General features: G+C 38.0%; 1 protein-coding gene across 1 annotated transcript in view; it reads right to left on the reverse strand.

The window, feature by feature from the left end:
• Window positions 1-17,253, reverse strand: part of REV3L (REV3-like, polymerase (DNA directed), zeta, catalytic subunit) — an 80,857-nt gene that overhangs the window by 26,931 nt on the left and 36,673 nt on the right. The window contains 7 exon segments of the mRNA XM_009326437.1: window positions 7,787-7,898; window positions 10,273-10,465; window positions 12,056-12,181; window positions 13,272-13,354; window positions 13,957-14,939; window positions 15,310-17,250; window positions 17,252-17,253. The exon segment at window positions 17,252-17,253 is cut by the window's right edge and continues 2,243 nt beyond it. Of these exon segments, the coding sequence (XP_009324712.1) occupies window positions 7,787-7,898; window positions 10,273-10,465; window positions 12,056-12,181; window positions 13,272-13,354; window positions 13,957-14,939; window positions 15,310-17,250; window positions 17,252-17,253 (3,440 nt within the window).

The following is a 17,253-nucleotide window of genomic DNA, read 5'->3' on the forward strand; positions in this document are numbered from 1 at the left end:
GGAAAAGTATTTGAATCCTCTTACTCAGCATGGCTATCTATTACAATTTGGGCTTTTGCACCAGCCAGCAAAAGTTGCAAAAATCCCTTTTACCACCTACTTCTACCTGTGAAGAAATGGTTTTGATACAATTTTTGGCTAAAGCAGAAGATTCTAAAGTAAGTTTCTGATTTCTAGCATTCTAGAGGAAGTAAAAGAACTAGCACTTTGCATTTGGGGGGCTATTGTGCTATCTGCTGTTAATATCAAATGAACGATTCTTTGTTTTTGGAGACAGGAAATGATCATCAGGAGTGGAAGTAGTAAATTTACTCATTTTGGAAGCCTATTCTACCAGTGGTACAAACCCAAAACTACTTGGAACAATTTATGGACAAATGAATGCAGCTAGCCTGCAGTTCCTTCCAGCAGCACCAGTGTCGAAAAGAGTTATGACCACTTGCTGCTCCGCACAACATACAATGATTGCCAACGGAGGTTCCAAAATTACGAATACCTCCATCTAAGCTTTGAAATAAAAAGGAATTATGTAATGGTTTATAAAGTCATAGAATAAATGTTAAAAAATTAACATATTTTCACATTAATTCTTGCAGCTAAATTATCCTGGTCCTAGCATAGTGCAAAACACTACTGATTATTTAAAATGAAGGAAGTAGTCATTTATGTTCATATTTGAAAACTGGTTTCACATAATTCCAAATGGGAAATACTTGTAGATTTTACACAGGGCAAGACGTTATGCAGATGGGTTCTGTGACAGATGCAAAAGTGAATAAGAAACTTGTGAAGAACTGCTTGTGTGGTACATAAATCAGTATTCATTATGCCAGGAATATGCTTGCTCTTTTAAGCCTGTTCTGAACAGAAGGAAGGATACTGTTTGGAAGCAGCAAGTTGCCATAACTGTACTAGCAGCTACCACCTGTGATGAAGGACAGTTGCTTTGGGTTTTTCCTTGCCCAAATAGTGCATTACCTCCCTTGCTTCCTACTTAACCAAATTTTAGTGGGCTTTTACATTACTCCTGCAAATACCCCTATTTGTATTGCAACTGAATAAAACATTTCATGAATTCTTGAGTTAATCTTACTATTCTCTTTTAAGCTAATGAATACAACTACTTCTGTAAACCATCTGCATATAATCTCATGCATTGTTTCTCTAGTATCCTTCAGATGGGAAGATGTTTTATAGGACAAGACATAAAACCACTTTAGTTTATGACGTTTTCAGATACATGCATTTTCTTATATAAACAAACTGTATCTAACTTAAGTATTACATATTTTAACACAATTTTATGTAAATTCACATGTAAATTGGAAAGTTTATCACTGAAAAGATTAAAAAAATCAGGGTGCTAGTTTTGAACTCAGTCTTGCTTGTACAGGCCATTAGGGATTGCCTATAATGGCACATTACTGAGTCATAGGGTATCACTTTACAGTGCATTACTTTGCTTTTCCTTTCCAACTAGACACTGCACATGCATTAAGGGGAGGGTCTCATTTCACCTAATTTTGGCATCTTGGGTTTTTTAAGCTGGTCTCTTTATTGTCATTGAAGAAAAAAGGCCTCTTTGGGTGAACTATTCCTTATATTTTAGCCACCTCTTGAAGAATGAGATCCCGTTCTTTCCATTTAACATATGTGGTGATGAGGGTAGCTACTTAGACACTGACAATGAAATATAGATGTCTAAGTTTCAGTCAGATGACTCTCATACAAAGCTATCTATATGGAAAATCAAGGTAGAGTGGCTAGTAAACAGTGAATTCAAACCCTACTGTAAATTCCCTATAAACATAATCCCGTAGTCTCAGTTTCCCATATTTAAAACTTGGATCCAAGTGGTATCCTTCTGAAAGCATGAAAAACGATAAACACACTACCAGCAACTGAGTTGCTCAGATACTGCAGTAAGTTACATATATATGTATTTTGTATGTATATCTGTATGCATTCACAGTGTATATGCACAAAGGACTATAATTAGTATTACCAAATTTATGGATGCTTAGGTATTTCCTTGACTTCACAATCAAAACAATTTTTGGTTAAGTGTATCTCTGAATTATCTTTGAAGGAAAAATCAAAGTAAGATTAAATTCAAGTAGAACTCTCTTTCTACTGAACAACACTTGGGACCCCAAATTCCTGCACTACAGTATGCATAAGGTCTACCTTATGCAACAGGTTTAACAGACCTATCAGATTTCTGGCACCCAACATGAGGCGCTGCTGTTTCTTGCGTCTTACTTCCTTGCTGATCAACTCTGTCTCAATTTACGCAGCAGAAGTGCCCTCTCCTGCAGCCCAATCCCATGTACCAGCTGTACCAATGGACCAGTGTGTCATTTGTGGAGACCTTCTCTAATAGCAAAAAGAATACCACAGGAGAAGAGATGCCTGGAGCTAAAAGATGACGTTATTCCAAATGGGAAAATGAACAGGTCAACCCAAGGTTTAGCTGATGTGAGCTCAACTGAAGTCTGTCTCTCTCTCGCTTTCTCTCTCCCTCTTTTCATGTGGTACCACAAAGACAACAGGCTTTGGAGAGGACAAGTTTTATATTTTTCAACCTCCCTTCTCACAATTTTTACAGTATAGTATCCAATTGGTCTTCATCATCAGTTTAAGCTGTTTTATTAAAAGAAATTGTAATGAGACCAGCTTTTACACCTGCAAGAAACTAGTAAGTTGTAATACTGATATTTGAAAGCTGCTGGCTAGGACTAACACGACACGAATAAGAGGTGTGCCTGCCAGTGTAGTGCTCTTTTGTCAAAAGGATGGGCACTGATACTGCTTTGCATGCTGTTGCCAGTCTCTCTGCAAAGATGAAAAGCAGCATTTATACTGGCAGGATTTAAAGACGACAGCATTAGCATTCAACTCATACATGCTGCAGAGAGAAGAAATGTGATTATTTTCCTTTCTAGCTAAGTTGTATGTGCTGTTATGCCATCTCTTCCTCTTTCTCATTTGATAACTTCTTGAATGAACGCTAAAGCTCCCAGTTATGCCTTCCCTTCTGTGTCTGGTTTTCCTGACTGCTATTTTTCTTCCAGCTAAAATTAGCAGAAAAAGGGGGTTAGGCCAGACCTATGATACAGACAAAAGCAGCAATTGCATGGCAGCAGAATACTTTGTGACTCAAGTACATAACTGAAATCTCTGAAAACATTTTTCCAGTTTGCTTTGAACAATAGAAATCCATAAAGTTGATACAGGACATTAACTAAAGATTTCTACAGGAAAACGCCACCCAAGATGATACTGTCCTGGGAAAAGAAGGTTAGATTAACACATCTGTGTTCTAAAAAGAAAACGTTACTAGAGCATTTACAGAAGAACAAATATAATGCATTGTATCCAATACAAAAAATTGATTAGCATCATACTTTACAAGAAAAACGTTATACAAAATATTTAAATGTTAAGTATTAACAACTAATTAATTTACAAATGTTTTATCCCCAAAATCTTTAAGAAAAATTTTACAACTTTATACTCTGTTTTTGTACTTTTATCAGAAACTACTTCCATGGGAACAAAGAGCCGTGGGTGGCTGGTGAGTCTCAAGTAGCAGTGAATCTACTACTTTTTTTCCAAGCCCGTCCTGTTTCCACATCCTCTGCGTGTCACAGAGATGGGGACTGTACATTCCCACATGAATTCCCCAAATTTTTCTCCGCTCATGCCTGCAGGACCAGCCCTTTTCTGCTATCTGGTAGTATCTGCACTTACACAAGAGTGGCACAATTTGCCTTAAAAGTGTAGGAGAGGCCCAGACATTTAATTTCTCTTTCATGGGAATCCACTGCTCCATCAGGCTTGGACAGCTCTAGTTTTCCCGCATTTTTTAAATCTCCAAGACAAATAGTCCTGTAGCATTCCCTTCCTCCTCCTCCTCTTCAAACAGCCAGCTTTCCTGTGTTTTGTACTGACTGGTTTATGGAGCTGTGAATGTGTTTGCTCTTTTTTCTGCCTTTAGGTTCAGAAAGGTGGTTCTGTTCTACTTTTTCAAGCAGGCAGATTCTTCCAATTTTTCTCCCAACTCATTGCAGCTGACACCTTAAGATAAAGAGAGGGTCTATTCAAGAAGGCTGTTCAGGCAGCATGACAGAATCCTTTAGGACAGCAATATAGGTGCAGGCTCCATTAAAAAAAAAAAAAAAAATTCCCCTACGACAACTCCAAAGAGCCTACAACTTGGCGCTCTGTGCTTGTAGATCATCCACACTGGCTGCACAGGATGGGAAGGAGCCTGTTTCTCAACTGCTTTATGCCAGTTTTGAGCTGAAGTCCTATTTTTCTGTTTACAGCCAGAGGACAGCTTACCAAAGAAGGGAAAATTTGACCTATGTAGGTGAAGCTTCCTCTCGAACTCCAAGACGGTTGTCAGGGTACCAAGAACCACTTTAATTATGCTTTTCTTTGTTGCAAATCCATGTTTTCATTCTTCCCTGCCTCCTCCAAACTCACCTCCATGGCTCTTCCTTTCAAATTGTTTCCTACCTCTCAACCCTCAAGCAGCTCAGTATTTCCATACCTTTTAGAATTAAAGAGAATTCTCAAATTCCCTTTACAATGATGTGCTTTCTTTTAGCTGTCTCTACATAGATTTTGGTACTCACACTTGTAAGTACCCCCATTTCACAGCTGAATCACTCTCAGTAATAATCTCCTAGAAATAAAGGTGCTTATTCCCCTCAGTATTTGGACAAATCTGCTAGATTTCAGCATAGATGAAATCACAGATCACAATTCCAGAGAAACCACCAGGTCTTCTGGTCTACAGACCTCAAGGCAACTTATTTTCATTTGCCAACTGCCCTGAGTTAATCAGAGACAACATCTACTGATTTCACAGAAGAACATTTAACTTGCCATTTACTTTACGGACGTCTAGGTGGAAACACATGTTAACCTTACTGTGGTCATTCAGATCTAGCACGCGCTGAACAACTTCACAGTGAAGGTATAACTGAATCCAACTTCAGCTCATCAATTCCAGTGAACTTTCTGGAGCAACGCTCATCTTCAGTGAACATGTAACAGAGTAACTTTAGCTCTGCTATAAAAAGTTAGATCTGGGAAACACTCTTCAGTGACAAAAAGCTAGTGCAGCCCAAGAATAAAACACCAGAGAGCATTAAAACCTCACTAATTTATCACCCTCTGCTTCAGCATCTGGGCTCCTCAATATCAACCAGCACATTATAAAGACTATTTGCGTAGATACTCTGGGTCATTTGTTCGAAGACAAAATGCTTGCAGATTTCTGATGGAAAAAGAGACTGATGAGCTAAGAGTATTGCAGGAAGTGATATATTTCCCAGGAATCACTTTTCCCTCATCTGTGTGCTGGGAACAGTGCTCTTCCAGAGTTTACATCTATTGACAAGAAGTGACAGAATCAACCATTTCTTATTTTCAATAACCAGAATAGAATAAAAACAAAAGGCCTAAACAGAGAAGTAGAAGGCTGGAACTTGAAACAAATGAGTACGTTCCACAATTTCACATATATGAAATAAGAGCAAGAATTAGGCCAACTGCGAAGAGAATGACTAGAAATGGGAACAAGAATTCTTCAATTGGACTGCATAAGACAATTCCTCCCACAGCTGAGGTACCCTCTGTTCAGTGCACCAACAAGTTGATGAAGTCTGTTCCTGGTACTGACAATCAAGATTGAATAGATATTCTGTCATTCCCCTGTGCCAGGAATCTGGAATTTCACTCTTCCACACTTCCCTCCAACACCCAAAGAGGCCAAGAAGATGAACCGAAAGCAAGCTGCAGTCATGCTGGGCATGCTACTTGGTCACAAGAACCTATTATCCTCTAGCCTGATGCATACATCAGTATATAAGATACTGATATGGTCCTCTGCCGATAAATTAAGGTGATTTTGAGTTTTGCTCCATGAATCCCAAGTGGTAATGCTTCTTAAACATGGCCTGATTGTTTTCTTTCTCTAACCTATCAGACCTACTATTAAGTGCACCTACCAGAACAACTGGAGTACCTATCTTGTGCTGGAAAAAATAACACTAAAAACAGCAACAGAAGATTGTTTTTAAAATAATTCCTGATGCTGAAAGATTTCATTAAAGCTGCTTGCTTGTTCACTTCCCATTGAGGAAGATTTTTGCAGTCCACTACTTTTTAATCAAGTAGTTTTACCGTACTTTTTCCTTCAATTAAAGATAATCTGGGCCTAGACACTTGTTTTGTGCTTACGAAATAGAAAACATTTACTCCAGCAAAATTTCTTATTCTCTTTCGCCTAGGCTACAGAAGATAAAGGGGGAAAAGAGCTGCAAACTGTAGATGTGGTCCAAGTTTTAAAAACATATTTGTCGAGAGTTCAGCAGAAGTCTGACTCCTTAGGAGGGAAGTAGACTAAGATGACGACAGCAGTCTGCCTCTCCATTAATAGACCTAATTTTTTAATCTTCCAGGAATACAAGCTAATTAACTCAATCTTTGATGATAAAGTTGTTCAGTCAAAAAGGCACGCTAGCACAGTGTTGAAAGAGAGGATCTCTTAAGAAGAGATTTCTCAGTCAGCAACCTGGTGATTGGTACATTCCATCTTGAAGTACTACAAAAATTGCATGCTTTTTTCATTCTGTAATGCCTTCGATATGTACAGATGTAAATTCTTCTGTTCTTCAGTGATAAATATATATATTCTAACTGCTGAGTTCTCTCTGTCATACTCTTTATGTACTGTCACTTTTTAAACTTCCACACAACTGGTGGAGAATTCTTCATTTATTGGCAGCTTCTCATTCTCAGTGATTTTCCTAAGTTTGATGGAGCACTAGATTTCCAAGAAAGAGAAAAATAAAATTATGTTCCTTACCTGAATTTTGTCTTCTCTGAACAGGGATCTGCTGCTCTGCCAGGACCCACCCTGTGTTGGTTGCATTCAGCAACTCTTTTTGTATTCTGGCTTCATGGGGTTGGTCAATGTCTTTCTCATCAGAGGTTTTCTGGTTGGAGAGAGAAAGAATTGCAAATGTACTCTGCCTAGTACACATTTTTTTCTTGTGCCTCTATTCCAGCAGGGTGACTCATAGTTTTAATCTGTTTATTTTTCCTTGCAATTTTACAGCTTTGCACCTCTGTCAGTAGGGCCTGGAGAGACGTCTGTGGTTCCACCTACTCACCAGCCGAGAGGGCTACCAAACAGGCTTCCCAGCCTTGGTGGAGATGGGGAAAACCTGCAGTTTTCCAAGTCTGATGGAGCAGGGGATTTCCATTCAGAGAAGACAAAACTAATGAAGGAAACTGATTTTTCAACTACCAGTTATTTTAATCTGTCCATAGCAGTTTCAGCACCATGTAGGTTTTTTTCTGTCTTGCGTCAGAGTCCCTAGAAAAATTCCTCACATCTGAGGGGTTTTCTATAGCTCTCAGCACTGTTAATATCTACTATTCTGAGAGTTTCAGAGAGAGATGTGTAATGAATTCTGGGATTAACAGGAAAGGTTGTATGTTAAAGAAGGTTACTTATATGGCCGATTAGTTTCAAGACTGTAACTCAGCTCCTTAAGAGAATCTGAATGTTCTTGCTGTCAGAGAAAAGGAAAAGCAAAAAGTATTTTTGTTTGAAAGACCACCATGCTTGTCCACTCTAGAAATAAGCCTTCGAGGGAAACAACAACAACAAAAAATCAGTATTTGAGAGACTGGCAAGGGTTGAAGGAACTAAATCTGCTGTACCAAGCCTGAAAAATAAAAGCAGAACGTACAGATATGCTACCTTTTTACAATATTCACTACTTCCTGGAAAAGAGTTCTTTCATCAGTAGCGTAACTGACTTCTAGTCCTGTAACTCCAGATCTTGTGAGCAAGGGGGCTTGGTCTCTGCTCCCTAGAAAATAAAGTAAAAGAAAAACACATTACAATTTCGAAGGAATTCCATTACTTCAGTCAATACTACTGCTTTAGAATAAAACATACAACTGAAAAGAAGTATGGAATACAACCTATTTTTATCTTTAACACTAATTATTATCACAATTAATTCCATGGACTTATTTTGTTCCTCTTGGGTGGAAAAGTGTAAAAATCTTGCACAAATTCTCAGATATAAATAGATTTGATTCAAGAGAAATTTCACCATTTTACATGTACAAGAGTCCAGCTATTAGAAAATTATTTTTGAATAAGAAATATTAAAGGACCATATGACAGCTCACACAGTGTTTTCACACAAAATATGTATTTCAACTGCTACCTTAGAGTAGTGCTTTGCAAAATGCAATGAAAATGCTACATAACATAGTATAGTTCTTTTTTCAGTACACTTCTTAAAAAACACTGCTAAGTTACTAAGGAAAAACACGAGCAACTGCTCACTTATTGCACGTTAAGAGTATCGACATTGATAATGTGTGCTAATAATAGCTATAATAAGCTATAACAACAGCCAAATTTGTATGCATGCAGGAACTCAGCATTTGCCTTCCGTATATAAAAATGTCTATAAACGAATAATACGCAACACATACTCTGTCTTTTTATTTTCTCTATACAACAGATAGCAATATCTCTGATTAAGGCAACAATCTGGAGTTTTTAAAAGGCATTGTACTTTGACACAGTCTTAAAAAAATTTTAAAAAGTGTGCTTTCAGAAATAAATGTTAAAATGAGTACTGTAACTTACAAAGCAATAATAATACAAAAAGGGGGGGGGGGGAAGTGTGTATCAATGTCAAGTCACTCCACAGGGAACTAAAAAAGTTCTAACCAAGAAAATATTGACAGCAATTAAAGCAAGGAATATCACAATAACATTTAAACATATCATTTTATTTCACTAACAAAAACAGATCAGAACCTTTCATTTTTCGAAATATTACTGGACCTCTTTACAGAGAGCTTTTTCTTGATAATTTATCAGTGGCACATGCTTAGGGAGCCATAGTGGCTATACTGTGGAAAATCTCACTTAATAAGGTAATGGAGATGATTTTTTTAAAGATAGTAACAAGCATATAATACCAGAATAAACTTAACTGAGAATAATAAGAACTAGCTTAACATGATATAATATGTACAATACTTTGAAAAATAAACTGGTAAAAGAAGGAGCTGTTGCCTTAATACTAAATTTATTTTTGGTAGGTTTTCGTCCACACTTAAATTTTAGACAGTATTTTGTGGTTTAATGCACATTCACAATGCCAAAGAAACCCTGAAAGAAAGAGGACTTTTTTTTGGTTTTTGTTTTTTTTTACTAGCCTAAACCAGTGGTACTCAACCTTTAACAGCTGGAGAGCCACTTCTTTATTAAATGGAGTTGTAGAGCATCATAAAAATCAAGTATCAACAGTGTGATTTTTTTTTTTCCATCATGACACTTCAACGTGTGATGATGCTGCCTCAACATCATCACATATTGATACATCACGACATGACGCATCAGCATCCTCTCTCCCAGCAGCATTCTGTCTTCAACCCCTTCTGGCTGCTAGGAAGGAGTGGGGTGGAGGGGTGGAAGGGGCAAAAGGGCGAGTTTTTCCCCATTCTGCCCCACGGCTGCTGGGTGGGAGGTGATCTCTACTCTTACCTGTGGGGGGATCCCAGCAGCTCCTTTTCTTTCCCCCTATGGGAGGGGGAACTTCAGCGACTCCCACACTGCTGGTCCATTTGCTCAGTGCTCCCCGCGCTGCCTGATAGAGTGGAGCGCCGATCAGACGCCTACATTGCGAGAGCCGCCTGTAGGGCCATGAAGAGCCACATCCGGCTCTAGAGCCACAGGTTGAGTATCACTGGTCTAAACAAAGCCAAAAAGGTACAATAGAATAAGGGCCCCTGTTTAGATCCTAAAAGGATCAGATAAAACCACAAAAAAAACCCTTAAGTAAAATATAAAACATACTGTCTTGCTTTTAACATTTTCTATTTGTAGCTATCCAGCAAATTGAGTAGGAAACTAAAGGCAGGTTTTCCTCTTTATACTTTTAGAACACTGCAGGAGCTTGTCCACAAGTATGCAAACAGATATTTTGCACATGCGTATGTTATTTGTGGTTTACAGCCCATGCAATAGTTCTTTGGAAGATATAAGCAGGAAAACTCTCCCTATGTTTAACATGGCCATTCATCCAACAGTCAACAAGACAAAATTAAATGAGCTAAATAGTAATATAGATACTCGATTATATTTTGCTTGCTACTGTTTGATTACTATGAAATAAGCATTTTTGTAAAATATGTTAAGAAAAAAGAAATAGGAACCTTGGCTTGAGAGCGTTCTGTCTCTATCAATCACTATAGCACCAGTGATTTCTTTTTTATCAGTATTTGGCAGTGCTGTGTCTGATGAGATGCAATAGAATAAAGCACAGATCGGATCAAACTCTGGGTCTGGTTCCAAATCTCGTCTGGTTCGAGCATGTAACTCCATACTGATGAGGGTAAGGTGTTGGACCTACCAACAAATAAATACAATAAGTTAGTACATTTTGGAGCTTTCTTCAAAAAATTTAAAAGGAGATTGTTAGTGCAAATGAACTCATTGCAGACATTTATATGGTCATATTATATTGTAACTAAGAGGTCACACCTGAAAATTAATAGAAGTGATTAAACATGCATCTCTGGATCTCACTTTTTTGCAAAAAGCATTACCTTACAAAAAGGATTAATCATTTAGTACATTTTTATACTCTATTAAAATTCAGTATTTGTTTCTGAGTACAATCTTATTTTACCAAAAGCAGAAGATATAAACAAATAGAAATGTTCAACTTCAACAATTGTAAATTCCTGTAACGTTTTCAAACAGCTTTGCATATTGAGCTGGATTAAGTTTCTGGACTGATCAAGAACAAAGAATCACTGTTGGTCTTTATTTTTCTTTCCCTCCCTCACCCAAGACGTGCAAACAAGCATGAAGACTAAGTCACTTACAGGAAGATATGGAGAATACCTGACTTTCCCTTCACTTGCATTAACGAACTTCCACATCATGTTGCTACAGCTTTTTGCAGAATGGTTTGCATGAAGAAAATGCTAATCCCTATATATTGTACAGTTTTGACTCTACAAGAAATACTATAGCATTTAGTACTGTTTCAATGCTATGTTGTTGCTCTGTTGTCTTGCATAATATAGTTGGTAATGTGGACTGATGGGCAAGTTGGAGGAATTAGAAGGGAAAAGTTACAAATATTTCTGAGTATGTACGCTGCCCTGGGGGCAGCCTGATTTCCTCTAGATTTGCAGCCTAAATCACTAGAGCCACCACTGAAATGAAATTTTACTATCAAGCTCTATCTCCGTTTCCTGCAAAATCATTAGTTTCTCGTGGCTTCTCCTATGTCATCTACTCAGTGCATAAAACTTCTGTCTCCCCATCTCATCTGTAAATTGGTCAACAGCTAATTCCAAGCCACGGATGTAGTGACTGTCTGGGAGCAAAACATGCTGGCTGGCCAGTTAGCAGCCAAACACAGCAGTACTATATTCACATTGCATCCCTTTCTCCAGCACCGATTTTGGTCTCTCTTCCCAGACCAACCACTGCTCTACATGAAATGTGTAGACGCACTCTTTGAGACATGTACCATTTTGTTAAATGTAGTAGAAACTGGCCAACAGGTTCAGAAGGTAACATGTAGAGATACCGTGAGGGCCTGACTGCATGATGCCAGATGCCTTGGATCATTTCCTTAAGAAACAATCCATGAAAGTTACGGTCAAATAGTTTTTCCAGTAATATTTTTACACAAAACTTACTATTTCTTCCTTCTGATCTTTCCCTTGTATTTCTTTTTTAAAGGAAGGTTTACCACTTTCTCAACAAAAATACTGTGAAATTTAGTTCAATACGATTAAATAAAGGCACTTGGAGATCAAGCTGAAACTAGAAGAGCAACTACTTAAAGCTGCAGCCATCACACACTGATTAATTTTAAGTCAGGCAGGGACCAAGGAGGAAAAGATTTTTAAATTCTGCCATTAGAAAACTGGTCTGATAAACTATCATTTTATAAAATAACATGTAACAGTAAGTTACCTCATGTAAAGATTTTGCTTCCTGCAAGTTTTCCACACTGACTTTAAAACCGTAAGTGTTATTTAAAGATGGTCCTTCAATCTGAGAAGTCTCTTTCTTTGGAGCGCCGAGGGCAACAAATTGATTCTTATTGGGGGGGGAAAAAAAAGAAAGGAAAAAAAACCTCAGTATAATATTGAAAACACTACAGGTTGCTAAATTAATATGCAATATTAAATACAAATTTATCAATGAAAGTGCAAAAGCTACGCTACAATTACTAAAAAAAAAAAAAAGGCTTTCACTATCTCCTCATGTCATTTTTCAACAGGGAAACAACAGTTGTATCTTTCTGCCTTTTAGGAATAATTTTAACGAAACCTCATAGTAAAGCAAGAGGCAGTTTGAAATACTTGGCGGGGGGGGACAGGGAAGGACACACCAAACGCAAAAAACCAAAACCCCACACATACTGGCTTTCTTAGAAGCCTGAGGACAGGGGAACCAGCAAATCTCTGTTCTCTCTTGAGCAACAATTCATCAAAAACCCCTGTTTCAGTCACCACTTTTTAAGGCGCTGAATTAAGGGTACACTTAAGTACCCACTTGAACTGGGTGAATACCAGTATGTCAAGAACAAAAGAAAAGACTATTGAGTCATTTCTTTAATGCACCTAGCCCACCATTCTTTTTCTAGCATGGGGAGCAGAAACACTGTTTAGGGAAAACATGCGAGTCTGATCATTTTATGCGATCCATTCCCTTTCTACTCTGTCAGCATACCAGTGTCATTCACTGCCTATGTTGTATTCAGAAACTGCTTAGGACATCGTCTGAAAACTAATACACACACAGATACATAAATATACATGTCTGTGTATACACACACACACACACATATATAAAAAAGGGAAATCACAATAGAACTTAAAAAAAGGGTGTTGTAACTAAAAGAGCAAAACAACATCTTTACATGGTGTCTCTCTAGTGTTTCATTAGCGTCTCACTACCCTAAAACACAGAACACACTCTCAATATCTAACTCCCCCCCCGCAAATTAAAGTGATTTCTTCCTCCTAACTTTGAGTGTACACTGATTCTACAGCAATTGCACCCTACCATTTTAAATGTATTTTGAAGATCTTAACAGCAAAAGAAAAAAACAACACAGAAGAAAGAGAATGGAAATATGTGTGGCATAATAAAAATACATCTGTACATAAAAATCTTAATTTACCTTCATTTGTGTGGTTAAAAGTACTCTTCGAAGACCATCAGTATTATTTCCCCTCTTGTGGCTCAGTTTCTGGGCTTTTGGTTCTGTAAACATATATGAGTGCGAAACTGCTTAGCCTCAATAATATTGTCTAGACATTAAACAACTTGCTGGAAACAACCAGAGGCATTTGGTTAACGTTATAAACAAATATTAAACAAATACAACTTTATTCTCTGTCCAATCCAAAGCACAACTATTAAAATTTGGTATTTATGGACATTTAGGAATGTATAGTACAAGGCCAGTAAGTCACCAAACCTCACATGATTATCATCTTGAACACTGCAATGTTATTCACACTCTACACTGAGATTATGTTTGGAAAAATACAAGCAATATAACCAACATGATTTTAAAATCCCCAAAATAAGCTATACTTTTAAATTAAGTTTTTAACCAGCACTTCAGATGTTCAGATACTAGAGACTATCAGGAAGCAAAAGGGTGTTCTGCTTCTAGACGTTTTTCATAATTCAATAGTTACTTTAGCAATAATGCGCAGGCCTTTTCCTTTCCAAAAATAGTTTTAAATATATTTTTTGTGGAGATGTAATTATTTTCTCATTATGTCAAAAGAAACATCGTATCTTACCACATTCAGAAATTTTTTTTGTGTATCATTAGAATCACTTAATGGATTTACCTGTGGATAAAGGAGTAAACCCAAGAACTTCAGGTACTCCATCTTGATATTTTCTCTGCACAATGGGTGTACTATGTAGGCAAACGGATTCAGAATTTCCAGGATCTTCATTAACTGGAAATGGAGACGTGTCAAAGGATGTCCTAACGTCCTCTTGGGTGGATGGAGAGTTCTGTGCACTTCCAACAGGTAGTACATCATTTCTATCCACAGAAGACAAAATAATATCCTGATTTTTCCACTCTGTGTCTTCTAAATTGGACTGCTTGGGATCTGGAGATGCTACTTGCTGCCAAGGAGGAAGTACTGGAGAATCTGGTGAACTGTAATTGACATAATAATCTTCCTCCTCCTCCTCCTTATCATGTTCTAGTGTTGAAGTAATAAGTGTCTTGCTTTCAGATGGAGTTTTATTAGAGTCTATGTCATTTTTAGTATTTATGGAAGTTCCTATAGTGCTTATAGACTTATCACAGGTTTCCTTGGTTTGTGTTTTTGTAGTTTCTGCCACAGAAGCAGGACAATTCTTTGTAGGCACAATAGGTCTTTCATCTTCCAGGCTAGATAAATTTAAATCTTTAGCTGCTTTTACTACTTCTATAGATTTCTCTTCAGACAATACTGCAGAGCTGAAATTCTCAGCTGCCTTTTCCAGCTCAGCAGGATGATTCTTAGGCAATTTCTTGAAATGTTCATACTCTTCTTTGGCATGAAGCCATATCTGAACTTGCTGTTGGCTTGGAGCACACTTGCATGGCATTATGACTATTTTTTTGTCTTCACTAGTTTTATGGCTATTACTTTCTCTTTTATTAACAGTAGAGTGACCATAACGGGGAGGAGACCCTGGTCTAGGACTTTCTGTCATTGCTGAAAATGCAGTCTTCCAGAGTCGTAGACCTTCTAATGAGAAGTCCCCCTCAAACTCAAGCAGGTCATTTGGAAGTCTAGTTTCCACTGTGAGAAGCCGTCCTCCGATCTCCCTGTGAAGAAAAGAGTTTGAATTATTGTTTTGCTCTAAGCCACATTGCAGGCAGTCTTCAAGATGATACATAAGCAGAGTCCTGCTAACTAGTTTTCTCACTATGCAATTCCTGTGGGCAGTATCTTTCTTTTACAAACAAAGCAGGCACATTCCCACTTACTACAATAATATCAAGCAATAAAAAACCAAAGTGTCATGAATGACAATGGGTATTTGCTCAGGAAGTACAGTAGTTTTCAACTTCAAATGTATGTATATCAGATGGGATCTTTCATGCATTTGTGCCACATAACAGCATAAAATTGTTTACAGGAATAAATTAATATAATCACAAGCATATGTAGACAGAAATGCATTTAACACAGTACCTTGGCTTTTCTGGAGCATCTGAAGGATTGCTGCAAAACGGCTCCTGATAAATTGTTTCTGCGAGATCATGATCTAGCAAAGTTGCCATGATTTCTTCACGACTGGGTGGGGACATGAGAGGTTTCAGAATGTGAGCAGTACGAGGTGTAAAACTTCCATTCTTTGATTGCGAGGGAGAACTGGTTGATCTTGGTGAACTATCTGGAGTTGGAGTTAATGCTTCATTATTTCTCGAAACATACAATTCTAAATCCTCAGAAGCTGCATCTATAAGTTCACCATCAGGAGACGACAATATAGATGTAAAAGAGGTATTAACTGAATCAAGTGGTTGACAGGGTTCAAAAGTGGTTTCTTTTCTAATGTGGCTTTGAATCCAGTCTGAGCTGGTTGGCTGAGGAAGGTTAAGAAATCTCTCTTTATTTACTGTATTTCTATTCAATTTGAATTTTTCATTTAAACAGACCTCAGTCTCTTGCATACAAGAGGTATCGATAGAACTAGACCTAGAAGTTGAAGGATGAACATTTTTCCTCCATTGGCTATGGCAGTGGTTCTCACTATTATCCAGTGAGGTTTTCTCAAAAAGCTCAGGACTCAGGGAACCAGGCCTTATCCATTTACTTGTGCTTGAAGAATGCTGCTTTTCTTCTTCAGATTTTTGGTCATTATGACACAGAAAGTCATTTTCTGTTGTTTGTCCAGAACCAAGATCTTGAACTGCATCACTCAAGAATTTCTGGGGCAAATTTTGATCTGCTGGGACAAACTGGCTTGCAGAATAAAAACTGCAAAATCCAGTTTGCCCTATAGTATTAATATCAAAGTTGTAATTGTGGTCTGGAGACAAGCTGTCTTCAAGTGAGTAGCAGCTTTCAAAACCAGGGTCTGAAAAAAAAATGGGGCTGTCATCAGACACAGAGTGATCAATGCGACTACTGATCTGCTGGCTTAAAGACTCCATTTTTGAAAGTTTTGGTGTTTTTTCTTTAGGTTTTGTATTCCTAGGAGCACGAGATTTTCTTGGCGACGTGACTGACCGTGACCTTTTGATTGCTTTATTCTGTTCAAGAGGGCATGGTATATTCCTGCTCAGCTGTGTTTTAGCCGGTAATGGTTCCTGTGTAACATTTGCATTCTGAGCTTTCTGCTGTCTCTTCTGGAGCAACTCTTTCAAAACAGCTAGGCCAGACTGTCCTTCACTGAACGCTGATGGGGCCACTATAGTCCTGTTTTTATACTGGGAGATGGGTTTTGGTTGCATGGTTGCTTCTGAGAGAGACCTTTGTTTTACTGTTTCAGGTTTAAAATGTGACATATCCAAAATAAATCCTCTCTGGTTTTGATCCCAATTTAACTGTTTCACTGGACTCTTCAAAGACGTCACAAAACAGTTCTTAGGCAACTGAAGTGGCCCAGGGCTTTCCTCAGATGACTTAAGAATAGAAGAACAAGGATCAGAATGCTTCGATGCCTCCGGTAAACAGAAAATCTGCTGTTGATTATTGTCTTTACAATGCAAATAGTTAGCGGCATGTAACTGATCCATCTTCACTGTGTCCAAAGAGTCACGAGCTTCATTCAATTTCCCAGCTGGTGGTAAATATCTGTTTTGCAAATTTTTTACCTCCTCTGCTTTTGCAGAAGTCTTATCTTTAGAGATGCGTGCATTCTGTGTTACCCGAGTTGAGTGATTAGATGGATCAAATATGTTTTGAATGAGAGCAGAATCCTTCATTCTAAATATAGCACTTTGAGGCCTGGGTCTTTGAGAGCTCATTTTTGGTACTTCCCTTCCAGATGCCACAGGAGTAGATGCGAGAGATGAATGAGGGTCTTCTCGTGGAGCAGGTAAACACTGTGCATCTACAGGCTTATCAATTTCCATCAATGAATGAAAACAGCCTGATGAATTACCTTGTGCATCAGCTGCTGAAGGGAAC

Source organism: Pygoscelis adeliae, unplaced genomic scaffold, assembly GCF_000699105.1.
Source record: "Pygoscelis adeliae isolate BGI_AS28 unplaced genomic scaffold, ASM69910v1 Scaffold206, whole genome shotgun sequence".
NCBI classification, from domain to species: Eukaryota; Metazoa; Chordata; class Aves; order Sphenisciformes; family Spheniscidae; genus Pygoscelis; species Pygoscelis adeliae.